We start from the raw sequence: 23,602 nt of genomic DNA on the forward strand, positions 1-23,602 counted from the left end.
GGGGCACTTCTGGCTCTGGAGCACAGGAGGCTCTGCTCACCCTGCCCACAGGAAGGGTGCTGTCCCCCTGCCTTCTTTGCCACCTCTGAGCTATGTTGAGGAGGAAGGCATGCAACACAAGGAGCTGAGAGGCAGCTGGGAGAGCAGCTTTATTATCATGGCCGGGGATAGAACGGGGTCCTCTCCTGGGGGTCTGGGGTCTTCCACTGGTTACCACCAACAGCGGTCCCAGAGGCACCATGCAGCTCTAGACAAAAGGGGAGACAGGTTTGGGAGTGAGGGAGGTTGCTTCGGCCCCAGTTCCAGCTTTCCTCCTAGGCTCCTGACCTGTCCCCTCCCAGGCTCCCAAAGCCCACCCCGGCCCCTCAGCATTCCCAGGGTTGGCCCCATCCAGATGGTGCTCTCTGTCCCCTGGTGCCTACCAGTGCTGGCTCAGCTGTGGGGCAGGGCCTTGGAGAAAGCAAACTGTCCAGGGAAGTAGAAGCTGTGGGGGTCCTCACCAGCCCGCTGCACCCTGATGCACTGGGTCTCCTGGTGCTCCTCAGGCTCCTGCCAGGACCCACAACCGTTCAGGCAGTGTAGGAGGGGCAGGCACTGCCCGGGAGAAGGGAAGGCCGTGCCAGTGGAGGGCTGCCAGCATCCTGGGCAGGGCCCACCTGCACGTCCCCTGGAGAACGTCCAAACCAGGCATAGCACTTTCTAGCCCCCACTCTTCCTCCCCCTTGGCCAAGCTTCTGCCTGGGGACTGGCCCATAGGCTCAGCTTCCATCCATCTTCCCAGCCCTGTCCCCACCTCTGCACCTTTGCCCCTTCTTACCCGCAGAACCTGTGTCTCTATGGGACAGTGGACCATCCGGCCCAGAACTTTGCCCTCAGAGCCCAGTTTGATGCAGGCCAGGCATTTCCGTTTCCTCTGTGGGGGAGGGGGGGAGCATGGGGTGAGCAGAGGAAAGGGGTGAGGGAGGCCTGGGCATCATGAGGGTGGGAGCCAGGGCTGCCCATCATGGGACCAGATTCCCAGCTAGGCCCTCGAGCCCAGGAGCAAGAGGTCATGCAGGCCAGCAGGTTTTAGGCACAGCCCACCCTAGAATGTCGGAAGTCAGACCCATGCAGTTTTCAAACTATGGAGCTTCCGTGTGTGTGCAGGCAGGAGTCCTTCCCAGATGGGTTGTGTGGCACATGCGTGAACACGCATGTATGTGGTTTGTATGAAGGAGTGTGGGTGGATGGGTGTGTGATGTATGCATAGACGTATCTACTTGTGCTCGTGTGAAGGCAAGAATCCTCCTCCGATGGGTTCTTCCCACCCAGCGCCTCCAGAGTGGCTCAGCTGTCACCTATTCTGTTTATTACATTTTCTTGTAAGATTTGATTTGAGGTTGGTGAATCATTGCTATAATCCAGTGCCCTCCTTGAGCCGACAGAGGGAACTGGAGCCTTTACAGAACCTGTAATACAGAGCCCAGGCAGTACTCACAGAGTGGGAACTAGAACAGTCACTGCACTCCCATCCCGGGCATCACCCCCATGGTGGAGGGTTTGCCCCTACCGTGGCTGATGACTGGAGCCCTGCTAGGCTGGGAGGGCTCCAGACACATCCACACAGCGAGCTCCTTCCACCCAGGCCCTGAAGCTTGAGAGAGGAACTCAGACAGAAGTGAGCCCTGCTCTGATGAAGATAAGTCCAGGGGTAACCAAACCCTCTTCCTGTCTGCCAGGCCCCAGCTCCCCACCAACCACCCTCACAACCTTGGGCTCAGGCTGAGCTGCTCCACCTCTAAGGAGGCTCCTCACAGTGGGGTCTCTAACCTCAGGGCTTCTTAATAGACCTCCCAATTCCATGCAGGCACACCCAGGCATGTGCCCCATACACCAAACCCCAAGTCCATGAACTCACACCCAGCAGGCGCCCATTGATCTCACACCCCTTCACTCACCCCATTGGGCCTGACTTTGCACTCGGGTTTCTTCCAGTCCCTCTTCCGGCAGCTTGTCTGCTGGAGCTTAAATTCCAGCCTCACAAATATTCCAGCTGGAAAGTGCTGCAGACAGACAGGCAGAGGATGGCCGGTAACCAGCTGAGCCTGCAGAGCAAGCCCTGGTGTGACCCGCGCCTCCCTCACGCAGTCACATCCCAGCAGGTTGGACTGGGGCCTTTTCTCCAAAGGGCTGGGGCTCAGAGCCCAAGCACTTCTGTCTCGCTTCCTGGGAATGCGCTGGTCTCCCGGGATGCGACCCTCCCTGCTCCCGCCAGGGCCATGCTACTCACCGTGTCCACGGCGCTGTCCACACCGGTCTCCTGGAAGGCCCACTGCACAGGCGGGTGCTTGTGAAATTCCTCCAGGGCCACCTGCAGGCCCCGGCGCTGGGCTTCCGTGAGCTCGGCGACGCCCACGCCCACCGCGCCCAGCCACAGGGCCAGCGGGATCAGCAGCCGTCGCATGCTTCCGTGTCACTCCGGCCCTGCGAAGCGGGTGTGCGCCCCTCAGCTCTCCGAGCCCGCCTGAGCCGCCTCCTCCCGCGCCCTGCTCCCAGGGGGCCAGGCCTGTAGAACGCTGGGCAGAGGTGAAGAAGCCTGGAAATGGCCCTTTCTCCAAATTGATCTTGGGGTCTTCCTGGTCCTCTCCGCTCCCTCCCACCCTGCCCGCGCTGTTCCCTGGGGCCTGCAGTTTTAGCAAAGTTCCCTGTCCACGCCGGGAATCAGTCAGTTCCCATTCCCACCCTCCACCCCTCATCTTGCTCATTCACCCTCTCCCTGGGTCTCTGGAACGACCCCCTCTCCTCCCTGCCGTCTCCGGAGCCCCTCTCTCCTTTCCCCGCTCAACCTTCTCCCAGACCGCGACTCCCTCCCTGTTCAGGATCACCGTGCTCCCACGGGGTCCCCAGTCTCCGAGGTCCAGGCCAGCCGGGGGGAGGGGCAGGGGTCGGAGGTCGAATACTTTTGGGAGGATCTAAACACGTGGGAGGGCCCGACGGGTGGGAGCAGCGGGAGGCCTCACCCTCCCGCGTGGGGGCTGCCTGGGGCCACCAGCGCGCCCCAGTCGCTAGGAATGGGCGTCTCGCGCCGCCCAGCCCTTGGCTTTCCCGCTTCAAGCAAAATCTTCCCTCCTTCCTCTTTTTTCTAGGGCCTTCTCCATGACCCCTTTCCCAGCCCTTCTGATCAGTCCCCTGATGCATGACTGGGGCCACCGGAGGGGCTGACCCTCCCGGCGAGCCCTGTCGGTCCTGGTGGTCTTGGGACCGGAAAGAGACAGATGTGGAAACCAAGGCCCCTCAGTGAAGAGCTGCCAGGGTGGTCGCCTTAGACCAAAGGCGTTCGTCATTCCGCCTGCGCAGCTGCCCCTCCGCCCGGCTGCCGCCCCAGCCCGTTTCCCCTCCTCACGTCCTTCCCTGCGCCTGGAGGTCTCCCCTGACCGTCCCGCAGCTGAAATCTTGGCCTCGCTGTCCGCCTCTTCCCGCTTTTCTCGCGGGGTGGCCCCCACCTCCTCCCACCCCCACCTCCTGGACCCCCTCCAGCAACTCCGGCTCCTCCCCTGCCCCGTGGGACCGGCCTCTGGGGCGGGATGCCGTCCCGCGCCCTTCCTCCCCATCCCACCCCTCTCCCTCCCCTCGGTCCAGCCCTCATGACCCTGACCCCGGCCGCGGCTGCAGGCGGCTAGCCCGGGCGCACAGCCCTTGGTCCCACCTCCCTCTGGCTCCGGCCTGAGCATTCCGCGGTCTCGGCCGGCCTGGGCCTCTTCTCCGCTGCTCTGCTTCCCCAGGGGCTTTCTGTGCCCCACTCCTGCCCAGGCAGGGCTGCCCTGTCTTGGGTCCTTTACGGGAGACCATTCCTCAGCATCCCTGAGACACTCATCCTGGGATTTCTTCCCCGAAATACAGACATCCTCAAACCAAATGAGACCTCGATGAGGTCCCTACCCCTGTCCCCGCCTCCCACTCCCTGAGCCACACTGAGAAGGAAGGTCTCTCCTTTAGGGAGGACTCTGGCGCCTGCAACCTTGATCGACAGCAAAGGTGTCCAGTGTGGATCCTGCATCTGCCTTTCCTGACCATTCCTCGTGTCTCATTATCCGTGGGGTAGATTCTCATGAGGAGTGGGGGAGCCTTCTGGTGTGGCGGAACAGCATGATGGAATTCATAAGGTGAGAGGAAACCCAAGGAAAACTGTCCAAATACTGGCTGGACTCCGGGGTATGCTGGAGCAAGGACGAAGAAGCTCTGGGACTTTGCATGTCAGTAACCACCACCACCATGCTTCTGGTTCCCACAGCACAGGGATCACCTAAAGTAGAGGATCTCATGTAACTTCATGGCTCTCTCTGAACTTCTGTTTATCTGTAAGATGGGGATCAGAAACTGTCTTAAGGAGTTGTTTTGAGGATTAAATGAGGAAACATGAAAAGCAACTGATGTCTAGTAGGGGGCACAAGGCTTTTGTCCCCTACTTATGCACCCCTGGCCAGGGTTCTCCACTTAGAGCTGAAAGCTTCCTCAACAGTGTGCTCTGGGGGCACCAGAAAGAAACTCCACTTCCATTAACCACTTCCGGGTGCATGAAATCTCACCACTACTTAGGGCAGTTCACGCCCCAGTTTGAGCTACTCAGACTTCCTTAAGCAGAAAGAGATGGGATCTGCCTTCCCTGAAAGCTTTAGATGGGGTTAGAGAGAAAAGATGCACCCAGAGATGTTTCCCAGCCCAAGAACTTGAAGGAAACCAAAATATTTCACCCCAAAAAACACTTATTTGACCCAAGGTGGCTGTTCAGAATGGCTGGAAATAGAAGAATAACGAAAAAGCTGTCTTTTGTGGAGAGATTTGCATCTGTAGAGGAAATCTACATTGATGTAGCCAGGCTTTCTGTGAGGCCCTCCCTTGTCTGGATCTAGGAAAGATTAACTGAGAGGCTGACAACCTTTACAGGTCTGAAACAAACATTTACCCTGTATTCCTTCTGAGGGCTGCTACCTGTGAGGTGTCATCTGCCTAGCAAGACTCCCTTTGCCAACCAGGCCTCCTCTTCCCTCCCTTCCATAACCTGTCTTGCCACTATCTGAGCCCCCATATATGTGTAAACTCAAATGGTGGATAAGCTTCTGTATCCCATTGAGGGGTTGGAGTAATCACTCTGTGGTTCTCTCTCATGCATGTTAATAAACATTTCCTGTTAAAGCTGAGGCAGGAGGATTGCTTGAGCCCAGGAGTTTGAAGGTGCAGTGAGCTATGATTGCGAAACTATACTTCAGCCTATCTGGATAGAGCAAGACCTTGTCTCTAAAATCTATTTTTAAAAATTATTATTATACTTTAAGTTCTAGGGTACATGTGCACAACATGCAGGTTTGTTACATATGTATACATGTGCCATGTTGGTGTACTGCACCCATTAACTTGTCATTTACATTAGGTATATCTGCTAATGCTATCCTTCCCCACTCCCCCCACCCCACAACAGGACCCGGTGTGTGATATTCCCCTTCCTGTGTCCAAGTGTTCTCATTGTTCAATTCCCACCTATGAGTGAGAACATGTGGTGTCTGGTTTTCTGTCCTTGCAATGGTTTGCTGAGAATGATAGTTTCCAGCTTCATCCATGTCCCCACAAAGGACATGAATTCATCCTTTTTATGACTGCATAGTATTCCATGGTGGATATGTGCCACATTTTCTTAATCCAGTCTATCATTGATGGACAATTGGGTTGGTTCCAAGTCTTTGCTATTGTGAATAGTGCCACAATAAATATACGTGTGCATGTGTCTTTATAGCAGCATGATTTATAATCCTTTGGGTATATATACCCAGTAATGGGATGGCTGGGTCAAATGGTATTTCTAGTTCCAGATCCTTGAGGAATCACCACACTGTCTTCCACAATGGTTGAACTAGTTTACAATCCCACCAACAGTGTAAAAGTGTTCCTATTTCTCCACATCCTCTCCAGCACCTGTTGTTTCCTGACTTTTTAATGATCGCCATTCTAACTGGTGTGAGATGGTATCTCATTGTGGTTTTGATTTGCATTTCTCTGATGGCGAGTGATGATGAGCATTTTTTCATGTGTCTGTTGGCTGCATAAATGTCTTTTGAGAAGTGTCTGTTCATATCCTTTGCCCACTTTTGGATGGGGTTGTTTGATTTTTTCTTGTTAATTTGTTTAAGTTCTTTTTAGATTCTGGATATTAGCCCTTTGTCAGATGAGTAGATTGCAAAAATTTTCTCCCATTCTGTAGGTTGCCTGTTCACTCTGATGACAGTTTCTTTTGCTGTCCAGAAGCTCTTTAATTAGATCCCATTTGTCAATTTTGGCTTTTGTTGCCATTGCTTTTGGTGTTTTAGACATGAAGTCTTTGCCCATGCCTATGTCCTGAATGGTATTGCCTAGGTTTTCTTCTAGGGTTTTTATGGTTTTAGGTCTCACATTTAAGTTTAATCCATCTTGAATTAATTTTAGTATAAGGTGTAAGGAAGGGATCCAGTTTCAGCTTTCTACATATGACTAGCCAGTTTTCCCAGCACCATTTATTAAATAGGGAATCCTTTCCCCACTTCTTGTTTTTGTCAGGTTTGTCAAAGATCAAATGGTTCCTTGTCTCTAAAATATAAATAAATTAATTTATCCTATTAATCTGCCTTTCATCAACTGATTTTTCAGTGAACCTTCAGAAGGCAAAGGGGAAGTTTTCCCTTGGCCCCCACAGACCCATGCTGGGGGACATCCTGAGGATGGGTGAGGAGAGAAATCTTCCAGGACAAGGTGGGACTTAGCTGAGCAAAGCAGGAAACTCCTCCTGACTTTGGTCGGGGCTAGGGGGAAAGTTGCATCAGGCCTGTTGCAGGGGAGGTGAGGCGGTTGAGATGGGGAGGTAGGTTGGGAGCAGGGTGGTAGGAGTTGGTGAGGGAGGAGCCAGTCTGGCTGTACTTAAATGGCCACACAAAATTCACTTTGGGTGTAGGTATGTGAGGTGCACCCCAAAGAGGTGGATGGTGCTACTGCAGAGCACTCATAGGTGTGGATGTGTGAACGGACTACTTAGGGCATATTCATGAGCTCAGCTCCAGGTAACATGTCCCAATCCAGGGGAGCAACAACAGGACTTAACTATTTAATGATGGTTAATGATCCTCCTGGTCATCACAGCTGAAAAAGTAGACTCACATATCCAACTTGTTCCAAGCTTAGTTTTCCAATAACTGAACTGAGTACCAAAAAATATTGTCCTTTAATGTTTGCAACCACATTGACAAAAATAGTTTATTTCTTTTAGAAAAAGTGATTTGACTTTGAAGCAAGAGCATATTAGTTGCAAAACTATACCTATTCAAGTTAAGTACATTTGCCAACTTGTGTCAGTTTGGTACCATTAACATAAATTCAAAAATGATATTGCATAAATTCAAAAGCCACTCTAAATTTCTCAATATCAACTAAGTATTCTTCAAATTTTTCTTGAAATATTGCCAATTTACATAATGCTGTATATTATAATTAAAATCTCTGTATGTTGATTCTTGTGACAAAAGTATGTAAATTGTAATTATTTGTCACCATTATGAAAATATTTAATTCGAAATGCTTATATTTGTCTGGCTAGGTCACAAATGAGGTTTCTTTTCCCTGGATATTCAAATTTAGCCCATTTATATGTAGTGTGATATTGGTGAGAAAATACTGACTTTTAAATTTTTAATTATTGAATACTTGGGTTGAGAGTAGTGACTCATGCCTGTAATCCGAGCACTTTGGGAGTTCAAGATGGGTGGATCACTGAGCCCAGGAGTTCAAGAACAGCCTGGGCAACATAGAGAGAGGCTATCTTTACAAAAAAAAATTTTTTTTTAATTAGCTGAGTGTGGTGGCACAAGTCTGTGGTCCTAGCTACTCAGGAGGCTGGAGTGGGAGGATCACTTGAGCCCAGGAAGTAAAGGTTGCAGTGAGCTATGATCATGCCACTACATGACCCTCCCACCTCAGCCTCCCAAAGCGTTGGGATTATAGGCTTGAGCCACCACTCTCAGCCTTGGCCACAGAGCAAGACCTTGTCCCCAAAACAAATAATAATAATGCTTATTATTGTATATTTGGTAGTCATGGTTTCTGTCTCAAGAAAATCTTGGAGTTAGTTAAAAGTACAGTAAATCTTAGAAGAACTCTTCCACCACCCTGAAAATGATCTTTGGTAAAGAAAAGATCATTAAATGCATATATTTCATTGCTTTCAACAGTTCCATAAAACCAGCAATGATTCACAGCATTTCCACTTAAATACTGAATTAGTTTTAATGGATGTAGCCATGAGACTTGCATTGAATAAATGTCAGAAAACTGAGCACAAGTATCTTCAATATGTACCCTGAAGTGAAATGAAGCAACACTGGAAGCATCAATCTCTTGTTTTAGCATTCCAATAAATACCTCAGTCACACCAGCCACATGGCAAGTATTCCTAAACCTGTGGCAGGTGGCTACCACATTGGATAGTGCAGGTAGAGCATGTGTTATCAATTATGTGAGTAAAAGCTAAAACTAAAAATGAACAAATTTGTGTGTTTGTAAATGCATGGAATGTTTCTAGAAGGGAAAAACAAGAAACTTGTAACAGTGTTTGCCTATGAGAAGAGGATCTGTCCAGCTGGGGAAAACAGGCAGGAAAACTGTACTCCCTTTGTACTTTTAAATTTGTATAACTTGTGGATAATTTGTCTATTAAAATATAAAAATAACTTTTAAAACTATTTTTTGAGATAGGGTCTTCCTCTGTTTCTCAAGCTGGAGAGCAGTGGCGCAATCATGGCTCACTGCAGCCTCAACCTCCTGTGCTCAAGTGATCCTCCCACCTCAGCCTCCCAAGTAGCTGGGACCACAGGTGCATGCCATCATCCTAGGCTAATTTTTGTATTTTTTTTTTTTTTGTAGAGATAGGATTTTGTCACATTGCCCAGGCTAGTTTCAGACTCCTGGGTTCAGCAATCCACCCACCTTGGACTCTCAAAGTACTGAAATTACAGGCTTGAGCTGGCCTTAATACTTTTAAAATCAAAAAACAAAGCAATAGCATTTTCTTTTCTCTTCTCTTCTTTTCTCTTTTTTTGAGATAAAGTCTTATTCTGTTGCCCAGGCTGGAGTGCAATGGCATAATCAGAGCTCACTGCAGCCTCCATCTTGTAGGCTCAACTGATCTTCCTGCCTCAGCCTCCCAGTAGCTAGGACTACAGGACCACCTTACCCAGCTAGTTTTGTTTTTTTGTTTTTTGTTTTGTTTGTTTGTTTTCAGGAGAGAGGAGGTCTTGTTATGTTGCCCACACTGGTCTTGAACTTCTGAGCTCAAGTGATCCTCCTACCTCGCCCTTCTAAACTGCTAAGATTACAGGTGTGAGCCACGGCACCTGGTCCCAATAGTATTTCTGAAAGCTCACTCTGGCTGCTGTGCGGAGCGGATAAGAGGGAATAAATCTCAGCAGGAGACAATTGTGATTGTCCAGGTGAGAGATGAATGTGGTTGGGACAAAACTGGGGGCAGTGAAGATGGGAAAAACAAAGTCCAGAAATACCTTGGGACTAAAGCACCAGGGTTTGGTGATTGATCAGATGTTGGGGTCGAGGTCAACAGAGGGGGTGAATCCCAGGTTTCTGGCTTGAACAGCTGTAGGCATGATGATGATCCTCAGGGAGAGAGGGACTCAGGAGGGCAGTGAGGAGAGAAGTGTGAGGTGTCTGTGGGATATGCCAGTGGAGATGTTGAGTGAGCAGGGCTGGTGGAGCTCTGGCTGCAGATGGGAAATTGTGTTATCTGCATGCAGATCGAGATCAGAGCAGAGATGAGATTGGGGATTGGAGCAGGAAGTAGCTAGCCCTGGCGGAAGAGTGTGAGGAGGGAAGAGGTTAGGGCCTCACTGGGAGGGGATCCAACATGGAGTAAGAGGGGTGGGTGGATGAAAATGAGCCGGTAGGAGCTCAGTGGCAGGTCAGGAGCATGTGGTATCACAGAGATGGGGAAGGGGATGTTGGGAGGGGGAGGCAGGGCTGGCAGTGTGTGCCCAGAGGTTTAGGAAGATGATGCCAGAAAGCACTGGACCTAGTGAGGCCAGGGGTAACTTTAGCAAGAATTGTCTCAGTGTGGAATGAGTGTAGAAGCACATGGAGGGCAGAGGGAAAGAAGGAAAAAGATGCATTAACCAATAAATGGTATTGGAATATATGGCTAGCCTTGTGGAGGAAAATGATTAATGTTGGTTCCTGCCTCGCTTTTTACACTATAATAAATTCCAGATGAATGAAATTAAATGTACCAGATGACAACTTGAGGATTTTATTCATTTGTTTGCTTAATAACTTTTTACTGGGGAAGTATAATACAAAACCCAATGCTATAAGATAAAAGATTGATGAATTTGACTTCATGACTATCAAACATTTCTCCATGATTAAAAAAAAAAAAAAAAATCAGCATAGGCGGGGCATGGTGGCTCACACCTGTAATTCCAGCACTTTTGGAGACAGGCGAGGCAGACGGCTTGAGCCCAGGAGTTAAGGCTGTTGTGTGCTATGACCACACCTGTGAATAGCAGCTGCACTCTAGCGTGGGCAACATAGCGAGACTCCATCTCTAAAAAATAAAAAGATAAAGAAAGATATAAAGCCATGTATCCAATGTGATATGTTTCAATTTGTGTAAAAACTAGGAATGTGCACACATGCTTACACATCGCATTGGGTAATTTTGGAAAGATTTATAAGGAACTTGCAAGAACAGCAGACTCTAGTGAGGCTAACTGGAGGACTACAGGGAGGAGGAAACTTTCAGGTCCTTTTTTTCTCTTTTTAAAATAGACTTGATTTTTTACTGCAGTTTTAAGTTGACAAATAAACTGCACAAAGTACAGAGGGTTCCCCAGTTTCTCTTATTATTAACATTTTGCATTAGTGTGGTAGATTTGTTAAAACTGATGAACCAATATTGATACATTATTATTACCTGAAGTACAGTTTACATTAGAGATTGGTCCCTGTAGCACATTCTACAATGAGGTGTATCCACCATTACAGTATCATAGGAAATGATTTCACCCTCCTAAAAATCCTCTGTGCTCTACCTGTTCATCCCTCTCTGTCCCCAAAACCCTGGCAAATACTGGTCTTTTTACTGTTTCCATAGTTTTTCCTTTCCTAGAATGTCTTATAGTTGAAATTAGTTTTTACTTCCTTTTGAAATGCTTGAATTTTTTTTTTTTCTTTTTTGAGACTGAGTCTCGCTCTGTCACCCAGGCTGGAGTGCAGTGGTGCGATCTCGGCTCACTGCAAGCTCCACCTCCTGGGTTCAGGCTATTCTCCTTCCTCAGCCTCCCAAGTAGCTGGGACTACAGGCACCAGCCACCACGCCTAGCTAATTTTTTGTATTTTTTAGTAGAGATGGGGTTTCACCATGTTAGCCAGGATGGCTGACCTTGTGATCTGCCCGTCTCGGCCTCCCAAAGGGCTGGGATTATAGGCATGAGCCACCATGCCTGGCCTAGCTCTTTCCTTTTTAAAAGCTTATTCCTACTTTTAAAATACCATCCTATAAATACAGGATTTCTTTTTTAAAGTTCCATTCATCTCCTTATTTCAGCTGTGGTTTTGGTCTTTCATGTTGGAGTCATTCCTAAAAAGCCTAATTGAAAGCTTCATGGGAAGGTGGGGCCCTGTTAATTGATGGGTTGTGTTGTAGGGTGATCAAGCAGTGAGGCTGATTTTTTGTTTATTTAAATGATCCCAAATGTCAGTATTACCTACATGTCTTTGGGCCTATGCAGTTTTTCCAACAAAGAATCCTCAGAGCTTTTGTCACCACCAGGCTGTTTGTGTTCTGGAGGCCAAGTGGGGTTAGGAGGCTGACAGCCACCATTTAGCACAGAGACTTTGACTTTACCTCCCTGTATGAGCGTTTTGCTCTTACCTGTTCCATTCCTGCAGAGTATACTCTGGCCTTCTGCAGCGGTGGAGCATTGCAGGGGGTGTTCTCCAGTGTCCCCAGCTTCACTCTGTCTCTCCTGCACCTTGTGTCTCTTGGTTCAGACCCGTTTCAGGGGTCAATGAATTCAATTCTCTTACCCCGCGCCACACCCCACTGCAGGGACTCCGCTCTGCTCAGTCCGTTACCACCATTGCTTCCCCACCATCTTTCTCCTTGTGAATTTTGCAATCCCAACACTTCGGGACTCCAAGGCGGGAGACCAGTCTGGGCAACACAGTGAGACCCCATCTCTACAAAAAAATTTTCAGGCCAGGCGCAGTGGCTCACGCCTGTAATCCCAGTACTTTGGGAGGCCAAGGTGGGTGGATCACGAGGTCAGGAGCTCAAGACCAGCCTGGCCAACATGATGAAACCCTGCCTCTACTAAAAATACAAAAAATTAGCTGGGTGTGGTGGCACATGCCTGTAATCCCAGCTACTCAGGAGGCTGAGGCAGGAGAATCTCTTGAACCCAAGGCGGAGGTTGCAGTGAGCCGAGATTGCACCACTGCACTCCAGCCTGGGTGACAGAGCAAGACTCCATCTCAAAAGTTTTTTTTTTTCCAAAATTAGCTGAGCTGAGTGTGGTGGCGCATGCTTATAGTCCCAGCTACTCAGGAGGCTGAGGTGGGAGGATCACTTAAGCCTGGGAGGTTGAGGCTGCAGTGAGCTGTGATCACACCACTACACTTCAGCCTGGGCAGCAAAGCAAAACCCCATCTCAAAATAAGAAAAAAAAAAAAGGAAAGAAGGGAAGCCTTAGATAAATTAAATTTAACAGAACTAACTGAGCAAAGAAAGAACAATTTGTGAATCTGGTGTCCCCTGACCCAGAAGAATAGGTTCAGAGAGACTGGAGCTGCCAAGGAAGATTTATGGACAGAAAAAGGAAAGTGACAGAAAGAAAACAGAAGTGAGGTACAGAAGCAGCCAGATTGGTTACAGCTTCGAGTTTGCCTCATTTGAACCTGGTTTGAACAGTTGGTTGCCTTTGATTGGCTGAAACTTAGTGTTTGGCACAAGAGTAGGTTATAGTTTGTTTATACATCCAGTTAGCTCACTGTTCACTAGGTAGGAGAAACCTTGAGGCCAAACTTAACACACATTAGGAGGCAGCTTTGGGCTACACTTAATGATTTTTCCTTTTCAGTCAATGTCTCAAAGCTTTAGGCATGGATGACACCCTGTCACCATCATAAATGTACTTATTTGGTACCATATCCCACTGGGAAATAGCAGAACAGTGGGTTTTCTAAGGTGGATAAAGGTGAGAGTATAGGGGACCTCCTTGTGCTGGAATCTCCTGTTTATAATAGAAAAACAAAACCTGGTCTGTCTTAGGACCTATCTGCTTCCTTAAAGTTTCAGTTTAATTATGTCACATTTAGCATGAATGACTCCATTTTGGCGGTCTGTTGAGGCCTAGTGCACAAGCTGAGTCCACCATGGCAAATGTGACAGGAGTGGGTGGGGTGAAACATATGTATGTAATCCACCACGTTTAATCAGAGTCTATGAGTTAGTTAGAAAGACAAATTACTACATTTAAAAAAAAAAAAAAAAAAAAATATATATATATATATATATATATGCACACACACAATTTTTGGGGGGAGGACATAATTTAGCCCATAACTATATTCTTCCCAAATTCATATGTTTAAACCCAACTATGGTCTGTGTCCTCTAAAGTTCATGTATTGGAAATTTAACTTCCAATGCAACTGTGTTGGGAGTTGGGGCCTAATGGGAGGTGTTTAGGTCATAAGGACTCTGCCCTTATGAATGGATGAACACTGCTATAAACAGGGCATGTGGCTCACACCTATAACCCCAGCACTTTGGGAGGCCGAGGCGGGAGGATTACTTGAAAACAGGAGTTCGAGACCAGCCTCGCCAACATAGTAAGACCCCCATCTCAGGAAAAAAAAAAAAGCTTAGCTGGGCATAGTGGTGCCTGCTACTTGGCAGGCTGAGGCAGGAGGATCCCAGTCCATGAGTTGGAGGCTACAGTGAGCTATGATTGCACCACTGCACCCCAGCCTATGTTTGCACCACTGTACCCCAGGGCACGGCAAGTGAGACCCTGTCTCAAAAAAACAAAAACAAAACCAAAACAACCAACAAAAAACCTACCACTAGATGGAGATGCTGAGCACAACCCATGTTCATTACTCTTTAAACTTAGGGGGTTCTATAGTTTTTCAAATAACAACGCTGTGGAATTATTTTTCTTACCTACTTCCATCATCCCTTGTTGATTTATGGTTTCATCCTCAGAACTTCTTGGCTGGTACTAAGTTATCAGGATTGATTCACATTAGTTTCACTAAAGTTGGTGTACAGTCCTCCACTGCTAAATTTGACTGCCTTTAAAAAATATTAAAAAGTAAAAAGAACTTCTCCTAATTTCATTCTAACCAAAAATCATGCCAATTTGTTGCACTGGTTTTATATGCCATGTGCATATTTGTTAGAACCGTAAACCAGCTCAGGTCATAGAAAATGAGTGGCATCTCAGCCAGTGGAACCACGGTAGTTTAGATGCTGTGAAATTAAATGCTTTTCAAGTGTTCTTTTTAAAATAATTTGTAATATATTATTGAATATATCAATAATATAATATATTGTATATTATATTACACATAATATATTTAATAATATACTAAGATTTAGTATATTAAAATTTAATTTTAGTGTATTTATAGACTATAGTAATTTAATAGAACATTATTATGTAGTGAACATGTTACATTGTTTTAATTTCTAATAATTTCCAAAAATAAACCTTCTTAAATCCCGTTAAGAGGATATTCTCTTCTCATGTTTTAAGAAAGTGAAGGCAACCCAGTTAGGAGGCATCTGGGACTTTCCTGGCCAACTCTGAAGGCATCAAGTTGAACCATGACCAGGATTCGGTCTTGGAAGCAGATGAGAGGGTAAAGAGTTGAAGCCAGGTCTACACTCTGATTCCTCCAAGTCACCGAGTGGTTTCATGTGAAAGGGGTCTGCGCAGGAGTGAGCTGAGGTTAGCGGTGGTATTTCAGTGACTTGGTAAATGTGCACAGATGGCTCATAAACCGTCCCATATGCCACCTATAGGAAACTACCGCTTGACAATACGCCTGCTTCTGCCGCATCACAGACTTAGCAGAGTCTGTTCAGAATCTCCTTGCATTTCCAAATCAAGCTTGGATGTTAGCAGATATTAAACCCAAGAACAGGTACACCTGGGCTCTAAATTCATCTTCTGACTTGAGTTGAAGATAAAACCTCATACCAGTTTGGAGTAGAAAGAGGCACAGTATTGTAATCATAAATGAGATTTGACCTTAAAAGAGTAACAGAGCAAATTTCTAATTAAAGTGGAGCATGTTCTCTCTTGACTGAGGCACCAAGACGATTTGTTGCAGATTGTTGCTGGCAAAGTACAGTCCCCAAGACCAAATCACCAAGAGGCACAGTGGTAAGCGTGGTCAGCAAGGAGCGGAGTGCCTTCCTCCCAGCAGCAGGTGACTCTGGCCACGTCATGTCCCCCTTGGCGTGAGAGGTGCCCTAAAAGGTTCTTGCATTCCAGTTATCCTAACTGGAATACTGTTCCTGAAAAAAAGAGTATATTTAAGGCCTTGCTACCTATAATCAATCCTTCAAGGAAGAGAATTATAAACAACCTTTCCTCCAAGTTCTTGTTCTTTGCCTCACTTACATGCTGATTTAAATCGTTCTCTAAGAAAAGATGGTATTTCCTCTCGCTGCAAGTTCTGCTGGCCTCTCATCACTTGCTTGCCAAGCAGCAGCCAAAGGAAAACAGTTCGAAAGTTACTGCTAACAATTGGTTCACATACCGGGTACCGGGCACTCTGGCCTGTAGTCCCAGCTACTCAGGAGGCTGAGATTGGAGGAATGCTTGAGCCCAAGAGTTCAAGTCTAGCCCAGGCAAGACTGTGAGACCCTGTCTCTTAAAAAATAAGAAAAAAAAAAAAAAGGTTCACACTGCTGTATAATGCATTGGCAATTCAATGTGGTCTAATCAAATTAGCTTAACCATGGGATTGCGCTTACATCTGCTCATTCATTTTAACCACAAACACTTACTGAATACGTACCACGAGCCAGACACCTTTCTAGAGACTGGCTATATTGTGGTGAAAATACAGGCCAAATCCCTGCCTTCGTGTGGTTTCTATTGTGGTGGGAACTAGACAAACTGTCCAAGTGAATAAATGTGTCACTAGTTTCAGGTAGGTGAAAACGCTATGAACAATAGAGCTGAGTGGGGGCTGTAAGGTGATGGGGTAGGTGAAGGGGCTTCGTAGCCTCATAAAGGGCCCCCAAGAGCCCCGAAGATATCTGGGTCCTAATCTCTGGAACCCCTGAATATGACCCTGTATGGCGAAAGGTACTTTGCAGATGTAATTAAGCTAAGAATTTTGAAGTGTGGATATTATGGTGGGGAAATATAATTAAAAACAAAATCTCCTGTTAACCCAGAAAACCTCTCCACAAAAGTGGAAGAGATATAAAAGTTTTATTCTTGAATAACCGTTAAACCAGAATGAGATGCACATCACAGGAAACCCACTAAGAGACGGCAAAGACAAAAATAAACTTCACTCTTTTATACAGCCACCCAACACACACACACACACACAACCCACCACACACACAACCCACCACACACACACAACTCACCACACACACACAACCCACCACACACACACACAACCCACCACACACACACAACTCACCACACACACACAAAACCCACCACACACACACACACAACCCACCACACACACACCACACACAACCCACCACACACACATAACTCACCACACACACACAACTCACCACACACACACACAAAACCCACCACACACACACAATCCACCACTCACAACCCACCACACACACATAATCCACCACTCACAACCCACCACACACACACAATCCACCACTCACAACCCACCACACACAACCCACCACACACACACAACCCACCACACACACCAACACCAAACACACACCACACACACACAAACACCACACAAAACCCACCACACACATACAGAAACATACACACAACCCACCACACACATATCACACACAGCCCACCACACACACCAGACACACACAGGCCACCACACACAAACACCACGCACACAAAAATAAGTGAGTCACCCGCAGTAAGCAGACTGGACAATGCCATTTGTCACACTTAGTTCATTCTAAATTCACTTGGTAATTGGAATAACCATTTGTGTTTGCTAATTGCCTTTATCCAAAGGAAAAGTAAACTCATATCTTATGACAGAGGATAAGTTTGCAATTTAGAGCCAAAGTTAGGAGACTAACCCTCTCCCTCCCATGGAGACTGGGAGATAGGGACACTGTCTTCCTTGATGTTTACATTTCATACACACACACACACACACGTGTATGTATGTATTTTAGAGACAGGGTCATATTCTGTTGCTTAGGCTAGAGTGTAGTGACACAATTATGGCTCTCTGTAACCTCAAACTCCTGGGCTTAAGTGATCCTCCCACCTGAGTCTCCTGAGTAGCTGGGATTATAGGTGTGCACCACCATGCCCAGTTACTTTTTTTTTCCATTATTTTTTGTAGAGACGAAGTCTCACTGTGTTGCCCAGACTGGTCTTGAACTCCTGACTTTAAACAATCCTCCCATCTCAGCTTCTTAAAATTCTGGGATTACTGATGTTTGCATTTCAAAGAGCTAGCTCTCAGGTCCTTGAGAAAAACAGTTCTGAGTTGTAAAGCTGCCAAAAGTTTTTTCTTAGTTTTCAAAAATATTTATGTACATCTCTGCCCAGTGTGGTGGCTCACGCCTATAATCCCAGCACTTTGGGAGGTCAAGGCAGGAGGATCACCTGAAGCCAGGAGTTTGAGACCATCCTAGGCAACATAACGAGACCATGTCTCTATAAATTTTTTTTTTAATTAGCCAGGTGTGGCGGTGCATGCTTGTAGTCCCAGCCACTTGGGAGGCTGAAGCAGGAGAACCACTTGAACCCAGGAGTCTGAGGCTGCAGTGAGCATCACTGTACTCCAGCATGGGTGACAGAGTAAGACTCTGCCTCTAAAAAACAATAAAAATATAAAATAAAATGAAGGATTTACATATAGCTCACATGGGCAGAAGAAAATTCACAACCACAAGCTTTCTAATGTAAATGTGCTAAGAAAAGAGGGTGTTGGTGAGGAGCATCTCTGCCTTTTTTCACCAGGGAGAAAGAAAACTTATTTTTCTTTTTGACTTGTATTTGCTTTTACAATTCTCCTGGCTATCTGGGTAATTACATGTGTCTTTGTGTTGGCAGGGGTGCAGGGGGAGATTCGGCTGCAGCACAGGCCAGCAAAGTGACAAGTGTAGGAAGATGCTGCACTGTGGGCTTGGGAGACAGAGTGAGGGGCCTCGAGCCCAGGAATGCCAGGGAAGCAGCTCTTCCAGCCGGAAAAGGCAAGGAAGGATCCTCCCGGAGAGACTTTGGAGGGAGTAGGGCCCTGCCAACACCTTGACTTTGGCCCAGTGGAACATTCTGGGCTTCTGACTTCCAGTCCTGTAAGAGAATAAATGCCAGTTCTTTCAGGCCGAGCTGGTGGTCATTTGTTAGAGCAGTCCTAGGAATCTCATCTAGGTGTGAAGCTATTTTAGAGGGGTTTGTTGGGAAGCGTGTTTTGAGGCGAGGAGGTTTGAGCCAAAATCTGAATACAGTGAAGAATGGAAGGCCATGTGGACCTAGAGGAGGATTGTTTAGGCAGATGCAGCAGCAATTCCAAAGGCCCTAAGGTGGAAATGAGTGGTGGCCGCTGGGGCAGTGTCTGGCAGGTGCATCGAGGTCTGCAGGAACACTGCAGGCCATGGCAGCGGCTTGGATGTTAGTCCAAATGTTAGCAGGAGGCTTCGGAGTCCCCCAGCAAGGGAGTTGCCTGATCTGATTCATGTTTAAAGGGCCAAGCTGGTTAAGTGGAGACGGACTTTACGGGGCCAGAGCGGAGGCAGGAGGAGTGGCTGGCCACTACTGCAGAGTCCCGGTGAGGGAGACTACGGTGCAGGGGTGGGGAATAAGGGTGGGAAGCAGGCCTCACCATTATGGGGCATGCACATGTACCAGTTTCCTCTGCAGGAAATCTGAGCCATCTACCTGATACTCGTTTTACCAGCTGGATTCTTTTTCTTTCAGCAAGAGACTCTGGGAACTAGATATGCGGCAGGAAAGCATCTTGCGTGGTGGAATTTGGGGATTGACATTTGATCTCAGCCCAGGGTTTCTCTTACAGTGCGTGTCCCTGTCATACATTATACATGTTTTCATGCACTTTAAGATAGGTTTAGAACTGCAGAAGTAGAAGCACTTTGAACTTTTCCTGAATAATTGCCACATGACTTAGCAGGCCTCCTTCCACCTGAGATGGGAAACCTTGGAAAGTGCGGGGGCCTTCTTCAGTGTGTGCCACTGTAGGGGTTTTACCTCAACCCCCGTAGATTTGTGGTTGGAATGGACTCCTGTTACAAAAGACAGATTAACAAGAGAAAAACCAGTGGAAGTTTATTAACATGTATATTTCACATCTGCCTGGGAGACACGCAGGAATTGAGTAGTTCTCAAAGAGGTAGCTTTGAATTCCAGCTACTTGTATAGCATCTTCAACAAAGAAAAGCCAAGTTTTAAGGAAGTGACAGGACAAAGGAAAAGAACTTTGAGTGTCTAAGGGGGGAACTTGTAGAAAGGTAAGTAACTGGCAGATAAATAGAGTTAGTAAAGCACCTTCATGTCGATTCCTCTGGTTCCAGCTCCAGGCCCATGAGAGTCTAAAGTTGTCTTCAGTGGTTAACTTGTTTTCCCTGGTAGAGAGAGGGAGCGGACACCTTTTATGCTTCTAAATCTATATCCTGCATTTAGGCAAGTGGAGGGCAGAGAGCTTTCTTCCATTTACTTTTTCACTGCCTTCAGCTCAACAACCCTTCATATTTCGGGGCCTCCCCAGCTGTTCTCTTGGTGCCCTCCAGCTGGGAAGGCTCAAAGGATGGGGAATGTGTACCTGTGACTGCTACCAGCGAATTGCCCCCCATCAGGTTCAGTGAGGGATGTGCTTTCTGCTGCCTCCCCAAACTGTAAACCCTTGGAAATCAGCTGCGTGACAGTCTTGCATATTTGCTATAGGGATGCGGCAGGAGGTAACAGTGATGATAGTTAAGGGCAGGTTCATTAAAGCGAAGTCTCCATCTCTCCTCACTTGATCCTCAGTCTCCTCCAGCTTTTCCACAGTCATCCATCCAGAAATTACCAACAAGTGCTTGGTTTTACTTTGTAGTAAGTACCAAACCAAGAGATATTTCTGTAGTTAAATGAGCGTTAACAGTCTCCTCAACACCCTCTCACATTGTGGGAAAACTGCATGGACCACCTCTGCCTGACTCATGATGAGGCCGGGCACCTGGCACAGTGGCAGATGGTGGGCACTGATTAAATATTTGTGGCATGTATGAGCAAGTCCTGTAGGGGGAACTGGAACTGTATGTCTGCAAGAAGTGGGTGCAGTTTTCCATCTTCCAGATACAGAGCTGCTTCTAAACAATACTTGGGTGTCTTCATAGAGGATTTCTGGAGACACTGTTCCTGTCACCCCCTGGCATGCCAGCCCACTTTGCATCTAATCCGATAATGGGAGCCAGGCGCTGTTGGAGGGGAAAATGGATCCTCCCAGGGGCCCTATCAATATTCGCCATCCAGTGGGCCCTTCCTGTCCAGCCCTTTCTCTAGCTAGATTGTCAAAAGCTGAGACCGTCTCCACTGGGCTAGGCCACTGGGCCATTTGGCTGGTTGCTGGGCCATGCTCTAAGACATTTTGAAGGGTGAAGTCTCAGATACCAAGGCCTTAAGCTTCCAGCTGGCATAAAGGCTCAGGAATCCCTCCACAACTCCTTTGCCACTCATTTTCTTTCTGCAGAGTGAAAGCACAGTCATACTTAGTTTCCTCTGGCTATGCCTAAAGAGGAAGTTACAGCAGGTGGTTAACTCCTGACTGGGAGGAGAGACATTTCCTCTAGTGGAGGCTGGGCAGAGAGAAGAAGGTTAGGGCCTTGTTTAAATGAAGAACTTTTCTGTTATGAAAGACGGATTACAGACAAGAAGTGAGTCTATGAAGGAATTCTCCTTCGCAGGCTCTTGCAGGAAGGTAGGAATCAAGTTGAATTTTAGGAATGGAGAAGCATTAGATGTACAAACTCACTCATTAACCCCGGGGGATCCGACACTTATTCTGTGCCCGAGCCGGCACACGTGCAACTTTAGTGGTTAACACTGAGGACAGGGGGGCACTGCTTGAGTTCAAATCAGCCACTCTCCAGCTGAGTGGCCTTCGGTAAGTTCCTGAACATTTCAGTCTCGGTTGTTACATTTGTAAAATAAGGACCAGAAGAGTATTGCATAGGGTTGTTGAGTGGATTACATAAGATATGTATGTGAGGAGTTTATCACCATGCCTGACACAAAGTAAAGCCTCCCAAAATGTTAGCTATTAAATTACTAAGTATTTAGGTAAAAACTGGAGCATCTTCTTATTGCACTGTTGGTAGAAAAATTCATTCTTCCATAACTACTAAATTTTGCCTATATTCCACAATATGCTATGATGATATTTTCAGAACCCCCAAACTATGTGATATGACAAAGATTTTTTTCATATTTGTGAATTTTATTTTGTAAAGTATAAAAGTCGGGCTGGGTGCGGTGGCTCACACCTGTAATTCCAGCACTTTGGGAGGCCGAGGTGGGCTGATCATCTGAGGTCAGGAGTTCAGGACTAGCCTGGCCAACATGGCGAAACCCTATCTCTAGTAAAAATACAAAAATTAGCCAGTTGTGGTGGTGGGTGCCTGTAATCCCAGCTACTAGGGAGGCTGAGGCAGGAGAATCGTTTGAACCTGGGAGGCAGAGGTTGCAGTGAGCTGATACTGCGCATTGCACTGTAGCCTGGGTGATACAGCTAGACACTGTCTTAAAAAAAAAAAAAAGTTTAAAAGTTAAGTAGTTAATGTACAAATTAGTCAACTTAACTGGGATAGGTAAAATAAGACCTGAATGAATGGAGAGCCATGAATCTTAAAGACAATCAGGTTTTTAAAATATTGACAAGAAATTCTAAAGTTCATTTTGTTACAAAACTGAACTGAGGTCTACTTGCCCGGTGCATTAAGAGGAAACACCAACACTGAGGTTTTGCATCCGGAGAAAAGAGCACATTTATCCGCAGGGCACCAAGTGAGGAGAAGCGGGTCATACTTAAGATCCGATCTCTTCAATGACTTAAAAGCAAGGTGTTTTTTTTTCCCCAGAGTCTAGCTCTGCTGCCCAGACTTGAGTGCAGTGGCACTATCTTGGCTCACTGCAACCTCCGCCTCTTGGGTTCAAGTGATTCTCCTGCCTCAGCCTCCCGAGTAGCTGGGATCACAGGTTCCTGCCACCATGTCCAGCTAATTTTTGTATTTTTAGTAGAGGCGGGGTTTCAATGTGTTGGCCAGGCTGGTCTCAAACTCCTGACCTTGTGATCTGCCCACTTCGGCCTCCCAAAGTGCTGTGATTACAAGCATGAGCCACTGGGCACGGCCACAAGCAAGGGTTTTTTAAAGCAGGGGTAAATTTCAGGAAAGGAGAAGTTATGGGCAAAATTGTGGATCGATACATGGAGGTTATGCACTGGTTTGGCCTCAAAGGGCAAGATATCTTGAAGGAGGAGCCTTAAAGGTCATATGTGAATTCAAAGACTCTGATTTGTGATAAGTTAACGAAGCCAAGCTTTGTCTAAAACCTTGGGGTCAGCAGAAAGGAATGTTTAGGTTTGGCCCAACTTCCATTAGGATCCTCAGGAAGAAATTTAGAACAAAGAACAGCAGAGTTCAGTCCTCAGCTCCTTCTTCTCTGAGGTCTACAGGCCAGAGCATCCATTTGGGAGAGGGGTCCAGGTTTCTGAAGAGCAACTCATGGACATATATTACGATGTTTAGTTTCTATAGGGAATCAAGTATTTTGTGACTCTAACTTCCTTGTTTTAAGCTACAGTTACCTTCTTGTTTACTAGGTTGCTAGCTGGGTGCCTGGAATTTCCCTTGAGAGAATTCAAGATTTGCCTTTATTCCCATGCTTGCCCCCTCCCCACTTCCTGCAGGCCTCTAAGAAGAGTGCAGGCTCCACCTCAGTTTGGAAGAATAAATGAAGTGATTCTAGCCAAGAAGGTATGAAGAATAAAAAAATCCAGAATCTGTGTGTAGGGGAAGTACTTAAACTACTAGCTACCAAAACTTATTTTCTGTGATAAAGCTACAAACATTAAATGTAGTTTTAGGTTGGGTGTAGCCTCTCTAAACACAACTCTAAGTTTTGGCACATTAAAACAAAACTTGCTCGCTGGGCACGGTGGCTCACGCCTGTAATCCCAGCACTTTGGGAGGCTGAGGCGGGCAGATCCCGAGGTCAAGAGATCGAGATCATCCTGGCTAACACGGTGAAACCCCGTCTCTACTAAAAATAGAAAAAACTATCGGGGTATGGTGGCGTGTGCCTGTAGTCCCAGCTACTCAAGGGGC

General features: G+C 46.9%; 1 protein-coding gene across 1 annotated transcript; it reads right to left on the bottom strand.

The window, feature by feature from the left end:
• Positions 1–125: 125 nt before the first annotated feature.
• Positions 126–3,507, bottom strand: RARRES2 (retinoic acid receptor responder 2). The gene is made up of 6 exons (XM_007983416.3): positions 3,383–3,507; positions 2,270–2,463; positions 1,938–2,042; positions 818–913; positions 423–549; positions 126–247 (listed from the first exon to the last, which is right to left on the bottom strand). The coding sequence occupies exons 2-5, from the start codon at positions 2,441–2,443 to the stop codon at positions 433–435; spliced, it is 492 nt and encodes a 163-aa protein (XP_007981607.2). The 5' UTR covers positions 2,444–2,463; positions 3,383–3,507; the 3' UTR covers positions 126–247; positions 423–432.
• Between the last annotated feature and the right edge of the window lie 20,095 nt (positions 3,508–23,602).

This window comes from Chlorocebus sabaeus, chromosome 21, assembly GCF_047675955.1.
Source record: "Chlorocebus sabaeus isolate Y175 chromosome 21, mChlSab1.0.hap1, whole genome shotgun sequence".
NCBI lineage: Eukaryota > Metazoa > Chordata > Mammalia > Primates > Cercopithecidae > Chlorocebus > Chlorocebus sabaeus.